Raw genomic sequence first — 13,423 nt, forward strand, 5'->3', positions numbered from 1 at the left:
TTTTTGGTTTGGTTTTGTTGTTGCTAAGGGTCCCACAAGAACTCCTCTCTCAGCTTTCAGGCACTCAGTGGGCAGCAGCCCTGGAAAGCCCCCAGGGCTTTTCAGAAAGCTCAAGCAGCCAAAGAGCTACAAGGGTTTCTAGGGTGAAAATGATAAAATGAAGAGCATACTGCCACCGCCATCAGCCACCTTCTTACAGTAACGGCAGCTCTGAAGCCTCGTACCCTGAGAAATTTCTCCAAAATTCTCAACATCCCTGCGAAAGAGGCAGAAAAACGGCCACCTCTTTTGCAGGGAAACTAAGAGGTTTGGGCACTGCACTAGTTCAAATAGCTATTCAACCATTCTGCATGACACACTGATGTCAGTAATAACGACTGTCCATGTGAGGAGAGACTTCTTCCAAATCGGGTCTGGATAGAGCACATACCAGCACTTCTTCCAAATCTGGTATTAGAGCAGATATCAGCACTACTGAGCATGCAGTTCAAAAGACTGAGGACATTGACCACTCTCACTGCATCCTCAAGCAGAACACTTGCAAAGGGACCAAACTAAATGTTTCTTTTATCAAGCATAGCTCAGCTACTCTCCCCTGTTCTCCTGCAAGCATGCATGGCCCTGATATGGACTGGGGCCGTGGCACTTCAGAATCAGAGGCTTTAAGCTTAAGCCCCCATTTTCATCCCAAATGCCACTCCCCACTCCACCCCATGGGGAGTTAAACAAAAAAAAAGTCTTCATTGAAATCAATGGAGACTTTTCTTAATTCCTCTTAACTCCAGGCAGGGCGGAATTTCGGGATGAAAATTGTGGGCGGTGGGGGGGAAGAGGAAGCGTAAACTTTCCAATCCAAAGTGCCGTGGTCCTTATCCAAATCAACAACGCGCATGCTTGCAAGAGAGTAGGGGAGACAATAACATATAGCTCAGCTGTGCGTGGTTAAAAGAACAAGTTTGGCGCTACGTCTGGTTATACGTTTAACAATGCTTCCAATAATCCCGGGGCTCATTGGGGTCAACTTTATCCACCTAAAACTTAATTACCCTGCAATCCTATCAACTCAACTCAGTGGGGCTTGCTTTTGAGTAGACATGCTGAAGACTGCACAGTTAAACTTCCAGGAAATCTGTAACACAAGGTCAAGTAGCCTGAGAAAGCAAATTATAGAGCGCGTGCTCTCTCTCCCTGAATGTGTGCACATTCAGCTCTCTTATGGTTTTTAACACATGCGATTATCACAGAACTTAAACTAACAGTCTATGCTTCATTCCAGATTTTGCCCTGAGACTCGTCAATTCACCTAACCCTTGTGAGGGGCGTGTTGAGGTTTATTACAGTGGCACGTGGGGAACTGTCTGTGATGATGATTGGGATATCGATGATGCACAAGTGGTTTGCAAAGAGCTTGGATGTGGAGACGCTATTTTGGCTCCAGGAAATGCTCACTTTGGTGAAGGCAATGGAAATACCTTGCTTTCTAACTTGCAGTGCAAGAGCACAGAGTCCCATCTGTGGCAGTGCAAACACTTGGGCTGGGGCACCCATGGCTGCCACCCCGAAGAAGCCGCTGGCGTCATCTGTACAGGTAGCTTTGAATTCCTGTGTCTCAGGTTTTGTACACACTTTCCCACTGTCCCCCTATCAATTACTCAAGTGGTAAAATTATAATGTGGAATTTAGAAGAAACCTTGCTTAGCATAGCACGAGAATGCAACCAGCAAGTCGACTCTTCTTGGGGACAATCTACCCATGACAGCAGAAAACCCAGGTGATTGAATCACTGATTTTTTATAAAGCAGAGGGGTAGGGACACAATTTAAAATGGAACATGGGAGGGAGGAAGTGCTGAACCTTTTCCCCAGAAGCACTTCTATCTGAATGGGGCTCTGAAACTGGATGTACTAAAAAAAAAACGACTGGGTAGGAAGGTTTATTACAGTAGGCTATGATGAAGTGCAGTCTTAATACAATACATCGGACTACCATTACAAGTTGATTGGTACATGAACAATGAAAAATCCTTTGAAACCTTAAGAACCAGTTAATGTATTTTGTCATGAACCTTCCTAGCTGAAAGACTACATCTGAGTCATGATCAGTCGCTGCATCTGATGAAGTAGGCTCTCATCTATGAAACATCTTGCTAAACTGAACTAAAATTCAGTCAGACAATACCTTTAATTAGGACCAACCAAAAATGCTTAAAGATAGTGAGCGCAAGCTTTTTAGATCTTCAGATCTCTTCATCAGGCAACATGCTACACAAAGTGGGGTGAGGGAGAAAAAAAATAACTGACTTAGGGCAGTATCCAAGCATACCGCTGCTCTCCTGCTTGATCTGTTGTGCAAGTGGGATACTGCTCTTAATGTCAAAGCCATGAAGTCTGCATTGTCATGATGGAATAGAAGAAGAGTCATAGCCTTAAGTGGATGAGGTGTCATGCAGGTTTCACGTTATACCTAGGGTTGTTGGGACAAAGAAACGCATAACGGCAGATTCCCACATTTTAAAAAATATAACATCCATTTATTACTCAGACTTGTCTCCAAACTTAGGTGAAATACACAGGCTCCTTAGCAGGCAGAAAACAAAAGTAAAGAGTAACAGCAACTTTTATATTAGCAAGCTGGTATTTTTTCACTTCACTTTTATTCTCTGTCTGCCAAGGAACCTGTGTGTTTTTCCTAAGGTTGGAGACAAATCCGAGTGACAAATTGATTTTCTATTTTCAAAAATGAGAGAACCATCCATTACTGTTTTTGCCCCAACATCTAGTAGAGCCTAATCCGTTTAAGTCTCCATCTCCTCCAACACTCCATCTTCAGATTCTGACCCATGCAGATGTCATGACGTCAACATGAAATCAGGTCCCCGCAAGCTTTGCGTAACTTCTTGCCTGAGGAAGGGGGTCTGCAGATCTCAAAAGCTTGAGCTGACAATTTTGTGCATTTGGGGCTGGTCCTAATAAAGATATTGCCTGACCATGGATTCTGGGATTTTTCTTATTAACATTAGTCTTCAGTGTAGTACAGGACACCGTTCTTACAGCAACAGACTTACACAGCTACTCCTCTGGAGTCTTTCATTTGCACATGTTAACTTAAAGACACGCAAATCATAAATGACCTACAGCCTCACTTAGAAAAATTAACAGGCCACGGCTACAGGCACAATCCTATGGGGATAGGTGGCCACCTCCGAACTCGGAGGCGATTGCCTATCCAATGCAGGGCAGGAGAAGTGTGGAAGGGATTGTCCCCTCTGCATTTCAGCCGCCCTGCATTTGAGGCTAGACAGCCGATTTTGGCTGTCTAGCAATGGAAAGGCAGAGCAGGGGAAGCAGCTGCCGGACGACATGTTGGGTGTGTCGTACCAGCATTTCCGCCTTCCCCACCCCAGAATGCCCCTTGGAATGCTCCATTTTCACCGCTCTGCACTCCTCTTTCAAGCGCAGAGCAGTTCCGCGCTGCCTTGTAGGCAGCATGGGGGGTGGAGGGAAGGTTGGTTCTCAGGAAACTGACCTCAGAGCACGGGCTCCGAGGTCAGTTCCCGGAAACCAATGTATTTTATGGCCGTCTAGCCGCTGACTAGTGACCACAGGATTGCTCCCTAAGTAACTCAGGGAAACCATAAATTCCACTGCCAAGATGTTACTAATCCACAACCAGTGAAAGACCATCACTATCCACTAGGTGGCATAACAGGGCTATGATCTAGAAGTAATTTCCTAACAGAAATATGTTAAACCAAGACAGGAATCTAGGCTCCTCAGATAGGAGGATACAGAAAGGTTAAAATCCAAATCATATTACATACCCATTAACTAAATTGATCCTGGCCAAAGGGCAAATCTCCACACTGTTCTTGTTCTAACAGATTGCTATAGCATAAGCCATGATCTTCAGTCTCCCATGGTAGCTAGCAATACTGCCATGATTAGAAAGAAAACAATTGAAAATTTTACGTTACAGCATGAACTGCACCGTGGAACTCTGATCCCTCAATAAAAACATCTCCACATCGATAAAGTGCATTATAGGTCACTAGGCATGAACCATCATGGATAAAGGAACAGAGCAACATGGAATAGGACTTCCTAAATCCCTCTCCACTCCCTTCCATGTCAAATGCTTCACCATGTAATGTAGCTGGAATGGCAAACTATGAAGGGAGATTCCTGTTGCATTAGTCATCATGCTGAGTCATGTCAGTGACTGACAATTTGAAAGGAGAAATAATTAGTTGTTAAAAAAAACAAGCTTCTGGCACAGACAAAACTGGGTTTCTGCACTTGTGCTGTCACTTGTCCGTGAAATACAATCCAATCTAATAAGTGTAGATGCAAAACTGTTTTCAGACAGAGAGATGCCTGTAGCAACAGGATCCTGCTTTCAGCTATTTGGCATGTGCTGCCTTGAACTGGAGAAGCACCAACCTATTAAGAGCATATGAACATGCTACAGATGCAGCATTCAGCTGTCTCTTGCAGTCCCAGTTACCAGGGGCAGAAAGTGTCCATCTGCTTGCACAGCCACAGTGCACAATCACCTTTGGGACATCATTGTCTTCCAGCTGTAGGCCACTGGGCGTGAAGGTCTGTCATTGTTAGCTGTGCATTGTTAGAACAAAAATGCAGTCCCAGCAATATGGTACTTTGGAAGCTTATGTTAATATTCACTGACTGAATCAACAAATGAATTACATTGTAGGTCTGGAATGAGCCACCACCTGAGTGCTCATTTAGCTACTAAGGTCAGACTATGCAGATGCAGCAAATAATTCAGTGGTCTTGTGATGATATGTAAAAATCACAATCAATGGTTGGCCTGATTTATTAAGATCAGTTTGATAAAATCCAGAGCAAAAACCTCTCCATGCCAGAGAAAAGTCTAGCTTAGAGCGAAGAGTTAGGATGTTGCATGTCAGCTGTATCTATCACAGTGGCCAGTTCACATGATCAAGAAGTCCAGCACAGCTTATTTAAGCCATGGTGGGCTGTGGTGTGTGTGGGTGGCCACTTTGAATATTCAAGGTGTGGCCACAGCTTGTCATGTTGTCTGAACCCAGTGAGGGTGGGTTGTTGGTGTGGCTAACAAACCACCCAGAACCAGTGGGTTGATTTAGGGTTGTGCGTGGTTTGTTAACCACACCAACAACACACCCTTGCCAGGTTCAGATGACATAACAAGCTGCAGACTCGGCTTGAACGTTCAAAAGCTGCCCAGCACCTGCCGCAACCCAGTGTGGCTTAAATAAAAAAGCCATGATGGGCTGCAGTGATCGTGCAAACCAGGTAAATATATAGTGAAATCAAAAATGAACTAGGAAAACAAGTGTTGGAACAAGGAGGCATTGAATTCATGAAAAAAATGACAATTCTTCAAGAAATAAATTTTTATCACGAAAAACAAAAACAAAGATTCTGTTGGAATTATTTTAATTAAACTAGGAAAATACAGCATTAAAAAAATCAGCATGGATTCAGTAAGGAAAGGTCTTTTGGGCTGTGTGTGTCAGTATTTCTGAACACAGTAGCCATTTATCTTTCTTTTTAACAATTGTATTTCTAGGTAGAATTAAGCTATAGAAAAACCGAATGCTGAAGTGTATGGTTTAGCGGTGGGTTTACTTTCAAGAAATCTTGGTTCAAAGTCGTAATAAACTGCAGCACAGAAGGGAGCAGATGTTGACCAATGAAGTAATAGTAACAGGTTCAGCAGCCAACAGATAGTACACAGCATATGTTAAAAACAGCAGAAGTATCACCTTGAGGATTGCACAGGTTTTGTGCCTCCAAACTATATGAAAATTACCTTATTGGCCAATAGAGTTCCACTCAATATGTGGATTATTGGTCAAATGTCTACTGTTTCCTGTACCAGCACAGAGATAATATAAACAGTCCACAGCTTGCTCTTAACAGAGAACATGAAATCCAGCTCATGTTTCTAATTAAGGGTCAATTTCATCAGGAATCACTGTTAGAATAATGTCTTCATTACCCCTGCGTACTACCATGCTGAGTGTATGGTCCTTTTTGATAATGTCACTAACATCATTGGCTGAGAGTATTGCTTGTCCATTGATGCTTATAATCACATCATTTTCTTTCAGGCCTCCCCTGAAATAGAGAGAGAGAGAGAGAGAGAGAGAGAGAGAAATGTTACCTAACAAAAAGAACTGAATCTGCCTTCTATAACAACCTCCAAGATATGAGATTCACAACCCTAATCAAGAACTGTTTGGCAAAGCATGCAACACTACGCCACTCTTTGTGTGCTCAACTATGAAGAAAGGCTCCTGCTATTTAAGGCTAAACTAGAACAGCAGAGAGATGTCCCTTGAAAAAGAATGGACCATTCCCACCCCTAACTAAAAAAACTAGCTGTGAAGATTGCATGGCCAACACAGTATATCTGTGGTGCTGATTTCCATGGGCAGAAAGGGGAGTGGGGGTGGGGGGCTGACTCAAGGCCAGCATCCTTAATGTGCATGCACTGCAGACTTCATTGGAAGTATATCAAATTCTCTTCCACATCTTTTCAACACATCCCTAAAGATGTGCAGTGATCCAGCAGTCTTCAACTCAATTATGCAATGTGCAATTCAATAACATGTCTGCATGCACACACCTATTTTTTCCTCCCTGATTGATTTTTTTTAATAAAATACCTTCTTCCAGGATACCCAAGCTACTCTTTAAGCCCACCTTCCCCAACCTGGTGTCCTCTACATGTGTTGGACTACAATCCCATCATCCGCAGCCAGTATGGCTATTAGATGATGGAAACTGTAGTCCAACGCATCCGGAGGGTACCAGGTTGGGGAAGGCTGGTTTAAACTCTCATTAGTTGAAGCAGTTTAGGATTAGAGAGCTGTTCACAGGAGAACTCAGGGGACACCTTCTGAAAGGCTGGGGGAAAGATTGGGTGCAGTTCTGCCTTTCTAAAGACTTTGAAGCCTTACCATTACATAAACCTCACATGGTTTCTAGAGAGTGCAGCCTTTATTACTCTCTCCCCACCTCTATCCCACAGGCATTATTTTCTGACCAAGAAATCAAAGTTAGACTTCTTTAGCAAGAGCAAATCCATACGTCAAGCTGGATGGTACTCTTTCAACAGAGCTAGCAGAGGTCACTGTGGCGAATGAGGAGGAAACGGCATCCTTCCCCTATAGCATCTTGCCCCATCTTGTAGACAAACTTTGGCTCAGAGTTATGGAAACAATAACTCATCTAACAGGATGAGACATGATTCAGCCCCTAAACATAATCAGTTTATATAGCCACAAAGCAGTCACAAGCCTCTCTCATGCAAAGAGAAATGCCTTACACAAGCACTTTTTAGAAAAGATTTTTTTCCCCAAAAAGCAATTAATTTCTTGGAGGGCCTGCCATTTCAGATGCTCAGGGTGAATGCAGATGTGAAAGGAAGAAAGATTTTTCCTCTACCTATGTTATAATTTCAGAAAAATAAATAAAATAAGCTGTATAAATTCATTAAAAATTACAATGCATTAAATGACTGGCACAAATTGTAAACATGCTTTCAAGCTACTTCTGCAACAATAAGGGCTAGAAACCTGCCTTTACAAAATGGGCATGGGTATTACCAGGATTGTGACATACACTTACAATGGAAAGGTGTCAGGAGTATCACAGGAATATTCTGCCATATACTTCTGAGAACTGCCCAGAGAGCTTTGGCTATGGGACAGTATAGAAATGTAATAAATATACCACACACCCTTCCGTATTTCAGATTGGGATAAGCTGCATAACTGCAGTAATAAAATAACAAATTGCTTACCTGTAACTGTGGTTCTTCGAGTGGTCATCTGTAAACTCACACATATGGGTTTTATACCTGCGCAGAACAACTATTCAGAACATTCTAGAACTAAACAGAGCTTTAGGTAAGAGCACTGCCCACCTCCTCTGCGCAAGCTGTGGGCGTGGCTTCTGCCTACCTCTCATTTCTGAGTCCGCCACAACAGTGGGAAATAAAAAGGCAAGGCATTGAAGAGGAGAGGAGGGTGGGTTGTGTGAGTTCACAGATGACCACTCGAAGAACCACAATGACAGACAAGCAACCTGTTCTTCTTCTTCGTGGTCTCTGTGACTGACACAGGCATAACTGAAAAGCAGTAAGATTTAAAGGAGGAGAGAGATGTCACTCCAGGATCGGGGGAAAAAACCTGCTCTGCCAAAAGCTGCATCAGCATGAGCTCTGATATTAAGGTAGTCGTAAAGCTATGGCAAACCTAGACAGCATAGTAAGAAGCAGAGACATCACCTTGCCGACAAAGGTCCGTCTAATCAAAGCTATGGTTTTCCCAGTAGTAATGTATGGCTGTGAGAGCTGGACTATAAGGAAGGCTGAGCGCCGAAGAATTGATGCTTTCGAACTGTGGTGCTGGAGAAGACTCTTACGAGTCCCCTGGACTGCAAGGAGGTCAAATCAGTCCATCCTAAAGGAAATCAACCCTGAGTGCTCATTGGAAGGACAGATAATGAAGCTGAAGCTCCAATATTTTGGCCACCTAATGCGAAGAGAAAACTCCCTGGAAAAGACCCTGATGCTGGGAAAGACTGAAGGCAAAAGGAGAAGGGGACGGCAGAGGATGAGATGGCTAGATAGCATCACGGATGCAATGAATATGAACTTGAGCACGCTCCAGGAGAGAGCGCAGGACAGGAAGGCCTGGCGTGCTATGGTCCATGGGGTCACGAAGAGTCGGACACGACTGAACGACTGAACAACAACAACAACTAATGAATGTCAATGGCTGAGCCCATGACACTGCATTACAGATACCTCTGAGAAAGGCGGCCAAGGAAGCCATGGTTCTGGCTGAGTGCCTTGTGCAGGTGGAGAGGTGTGCCAATCGACAGGCCAGGAGTATGGTTGAGACCACCCATTTGGCAAGGCGTTGTGAAGACACTGGGTGTCCTTTCCTGGAACCGGAGATGACTGCCTCAACTTTTTATTTCCCTTTGCTGCAGTGGACTCGGAACTGAGGGGCAAATGGGAGCCACACCCAGAGCATGTGCAGAGGAGGTGGGCAGGGCTCCTGCCTAAAGCTCTGTTTAGCTCTAGAATGTTCCAAATAGCTGTTCTGTGCAGGCACATAACCCATATGAGTGAGTCAGAGAGACCACAAAGAAAAACAGTATTTTCTGTTCTCAGAGGTTCTGGTTCTGAACACCACTGGCAAATTAAACAACACCATCCAACTCAAATCATCCCGATTTGCCTTATAGAAGCCCTTAAACCTTGCTATTTAGAATAAATGGAGTTGTGGTACTGTACCCATGCAGTGATGATCTGATATTTTCAGGGCGTCATATAAGAGCTGGTGTAGACAAGTGACTAAGAGACTGAGCTACGGATTGGGCTGGAAATTGCCTTCCCCTGATATAAGGGTACTTTACCAATTCAGACCTCAGTCCTGTTGCAGCAGTGACTGCAGTAAGCCCCTGGGCACATGGCATAATCATATGACACACTGGCTGTGTGGAAGTACTGAGTGTAGCAATGACAATGGCTATTCATCAGATCTGAACAATGGCTTATCATCAGATCTGGCGCAACCATGCGCTTCAGTTGCTTCTGGGACCCTCCCATCTGATCTTTTTACAACTACATCAGCAGTGCAGCTGAGTGGATCAGTCCATTAGTCTCTCTCCCCCATCTTCAGTATTGCTCATCTTTCTATTAAGAAGGGTTAAACAGCAAAGCTCCTCTTTTAGACCCTGGTACCGGGAAACCAACAGATTTCCTGAAATAACACACGAAAAGTCATCAGAGGGTAACAGCTTAGTTAACTTTCCTATCATTAAATAGTGTGGTCAAAGACCTACTAGGTGTTTATCCTGCAAGCGAATGGTTTCAAGGTTTGGATAAAAAAAGGCTTCATCAACTTACGCCTCAGCTGGTGTATCTGGAATTACTTCAATAATATAGGCTCCAGAAATAACGTCAGGGAAGTCTTCATGGCGTTCCTTCAGTTCTCTAGCTTTACTAGGAAAAACAAGCCCAATCAAATTAAATACGAATTGACCCTTCTGTTAGAACACTTAATAATAAAATAGAAAAGGTTTCCATAAAAGCAGAAGAAAACATAGAGGCCTTTCTTTTACTGACAGGGGCAAACACTACTGTTCAAATTTCCTCAGCTACAATGAAAGAAACAAATCTGCTGCTGTCGTTGTGGAAAATTACTTTGCATAGAACTGCATAATAAGGATTGCCCTAGCAATTTGTTAGTTTTGATATTTGATTGGTTCTTTTTAAAAAACAAAACACAAGCCTCCAGTATTGCTTCAAAAATACAAAAAATATGGAACCCTGAACTTAGTACAGTATCTGAAGCATGCAAACTGAGGCTGTGCCCTTACTTTTTTGGCAGATTTTGCCTACTGTTCATATATTTCTGCAAATCAGATTCTATTTGGACCAGAGTGATCTACAATAGCTCTTAGCAGGCCTACTTAAAATTGCCAGGAATAAAAGATGAAAACCATATGCCCCTTGTTCTCATTTACCCTCTGCAGCATATTAAAAAAAAATGAACTGCAGCGTTTTGTAATGGTAATATAGAAAAATCAACAAGGGCCCACCTGCCACCACCCTCAGAAAGTGTGAATGAACCGAAACAAATGACAAATAATGTCGAGTCTACAATGTAATACATGGACACAATGTTCCAAGTAATAAAGAACTGATAGGATCAGCCCAACATGGGGGTTATTTACCCGTTAGGAGCCATGGCGTATGCCAGCCGTCATTATAAATATGCAGCCCCCAACCGGGAGTTGCCATGGCTTATCATACCATGTGAACCAGGGCAGCGGGGGTTATTTGAGGGTTAAGCAACCCTCCCATGACCCTAAAACAGACCATGGGTTATGTGAAGTTTCTTTAACCCTCAAATAACCCCTGCCGCCTGGGTTTGCACAACACAACAAGTCATGGCAACCCCCGGAAGGGGGTTGCATATTCATGATGGTAGCCGGCATGCACTCGAGGGTAAATTAACCCACGATGGGGTGTCGGGTCGTGTGAACCAGGTCATGGTTTAGACAAGCCAGATTTCATAAGCCAACAACAAACCATGGTTTCTATATGCAGTTTGTAGCTGCTTAACAAACCATGGTTTGCTTGGAGGGATGGCTTTGGCCACTGACAAGCCAGATTTCAACAAACCACACCATGGCTTAGAGTTATGGGTGAACCAGAAACATGACTTCCAGACTGCACCAGAACCTTGCTAACAGCAATTGTCTGATGTAGTTTTTTCTGCAATCACTGAGAAAAATCCGCTCAAACTCCATGGGATGTCTTGTGTAGTATGAGTGCTATATATATTTGATTATATCATAGTAACATATTACTTCCATCATTATTTATTTGGTTTCTACCTTGCTTTCCAATCTAGAAAGATCCCTAAGGTGGCTCAAATAAAATTTTAAAAATTAATTACATTAGGGTTGCTTCTATTACCTCTGACATGTGTGTCAATATACTGGCATATATAAATTTTCATTTATTTTTCTCAGTTCATACACATTTGAGAGGTACCCTTTTTGTGTGCTTTTCTGTTTTGCACTGGTTTACCCTGTCCCCTTATTTGGGTGTGGGGCTCCAGAGTATTCTGTCATGAGCAGATAAGCTGCCCTAGTTGTCAAGCAGCTAGTCCTATAGCTTCCCCTTTAGCTTCTCTAGCTGTTTCTCCAGCTATAAGCAATACCACAAGATGTCTTGGACGCAACTTCGTACCTCCCTGAAATCACTGCAATCATGTGCTACTGCGCTCATGTGCCTGCTTTTCAAGCAGCTACCCAGAAAATGTGATTATGGTCAGTGCAGATATGAGGTTAGCTTAGACATTAACCAGGATTAAAAGGGACAGGAATATATCATGGGGCTCACTCACTTTTTCTTGCCAGCCCTGCCCTTGCATGAATTCCGCCTTTATCTTGTGTTCTGAATGACAAGACTGGAGAACTGGCAGCCTTGTGTTAACCAGAATAAATATCAGTCAGATAACACCAAGCTAGGATAAAGGTTTGGGGTTGCAGAGATGTCAGAAGAAATCACAAGCATGGGAAGGGGGTCAGGGAGGAAGCAATCTCCTTGTCTCCTCCCCAGATATAAACACTAGCGGGATCTCCCACTTTAGGAGAAAAGAAGTCCCACATGGCTGCTTTGAAGATTCAAGACATACAGTTTGTCCCTGCAGACCTAAAAACAAATTCAGGAGGGAAAGGAAGGGAGATTTACATCAGGGAAATGGCCTGGGAGGACTGTTGAACAACTCTCCTCTGCTGCTCTGCTACCCAATCTTCAAAGCAGTTTACCAGGCAGTTTTTCTTAGCCAAAAAAGCAAAAACAAATCCCAACAATCCTAGGCTGTCACATATAGCTAGGCCTTCAGGAAGTGAATTCTCAGAGATCTAGGATATAGCTTCTGATAGAGGAAACGTAGTAATTTTAAAATTTACCTAGGCGTGAGAGACATCATTCGTATGCCAATATATTTCTTCTTAGTTACAGCTTTTCCTGTTTGAAGAGAGGAAAAAGTAACTGTTTATTTTGATAAGTCTCATCTGAACAGAGACATTGTACTGTATGTATTATGCAGAATGATGTGGTAGACTGTGTGGGTAGACCTCCAGCCCATATCACTTCAATACACAGGTGGGAAGCAACATTCGAATGCTACCCCAATAGCAATTGTAAACTAGCACATCAGGGAAAAGGTTTTACCTAGTTCCTTTACTGATGTTCTAGCTTACTACATGGGGGTGGATTAAAAAAATTATACCCACCTGCATTTTAAGTGGTATAATCCAGAATGCTATTACTTCATTCTACCACCTCATTCTGCGTACCCTTAGAATGTTTTTGAAGCACAATCTTGTGCTTGTGTCTACTGAGAAGTAAGTCTAACTCTGTTCAATGGGATTTATTCCCAGGTAACTGTGTATAGGATTGCAGCCTTAGTTTCCTATTGTGTAATACAGTACAGTACCTTTAGATTGTCGGTCGTGTGACTCAGTGAGGAATTTTTTAATTTTGTCCGATGGTATTGCAAAGGAGATCCCAGCAGTGACTTTCAGAGTATTAATACCAATCACTTCACCATCCTGTAGTAATGTGAATAATTAAGTAATCATGAGCCGCCCAAATAAAAAGAGCAATTCCTAGCATACTTTAGTCTGAACTGCCACCTGTGGACAGTATCCAGCAGTGTCATTCCATAAACTCAAATAGTACTATACGATATCCGCTGAATCTTTCCATTGCACAAGCACGTGTGCATTATGTTTGTGCAACCACACTTGAGGAAAAGTAACTTCAGTTGCATTCTGCTCCTGCTCATAGTTGAGAACCTAGTTCCCACTAGCACAAC

General features: G+C 43.0%; 2 protein-coding genes across 2 annotated transcripts in view; one reads left to right on the plus strand and one right to left on the minus strand.

Annotated features, from left to right (window-relative positions):
- LOC146350949 (scavenger receptor cysteine-rich domain-containing protein DMBT1-like) overlaps positions 1-9,316 on the plus strand; it is a 31,620-nt gene extending 22,304 nt beyond the window's left edge. Inside the window, exons 8-10 of the mRNA XM_084846006.1 lie at positions 1,277-1,588; positions 6,119-7,921; positions 9,067-9,316. Coding sequence (XP_084702132.1) covers positions 1,277-1,588; positions 6,119-6,129 — 323 coding nt within the window. The 3' untranslated portion in view covers positions 6,130-7,921; positions 9,067-9,316. The remainder of the gene's footprint in view (positions 1-1,276; positions 1,589-6,118; positions 7,922-9,066) is intronic.
- Positions 1,918-13,423, minus strand: part of HTRA1 (HtrA serine peptidase 1) — a 62,137-nt gene continuing 50,631 nt past the window's right edge. Inside the window, exons 6-10 of the mRNA XM_084846005.1 lie at positions 13,043-13,157; positions 12,513-12,570; positions 9,934-10,029; positions 3,562-6,125; positions 1,918-3,520 (exon numbers count right to left, since the gene is read on the minus strand). Of these exons, the coding sequence (XP_084702131.1) occupies positions 5,957-6,125; positions 9,934-10,029; positions 12,513-12,570; positions 13,043-13,157 (438 nt within the window). The 3' untranslated portion in view covers positions 1,918-3,520; positions 3,562-5,956. The remainder of the gene's footprint in view (positions 3,521-3,561; positions 6,126-9,933; positions 10,030-12,512; positions 12,571-13,042; positions 13,158-13,423) is intronic.

This window comes from Heloderma suspectum, chromosome 3, assembly GCF_057233095.1.
Source record: "Heloderma suspectum isolate Gila_16-S chromosome 3, 16-S_ref, whole genome shotgun sequence".
In the NCBI taxonomy this organism is placed as follows: domain Eukaryota; kingdom Metazoa; phylum Chordata; class Lepidosauria; order Squamata; family Helodermatidae; genus Heloderma; species Heloderma suspectum.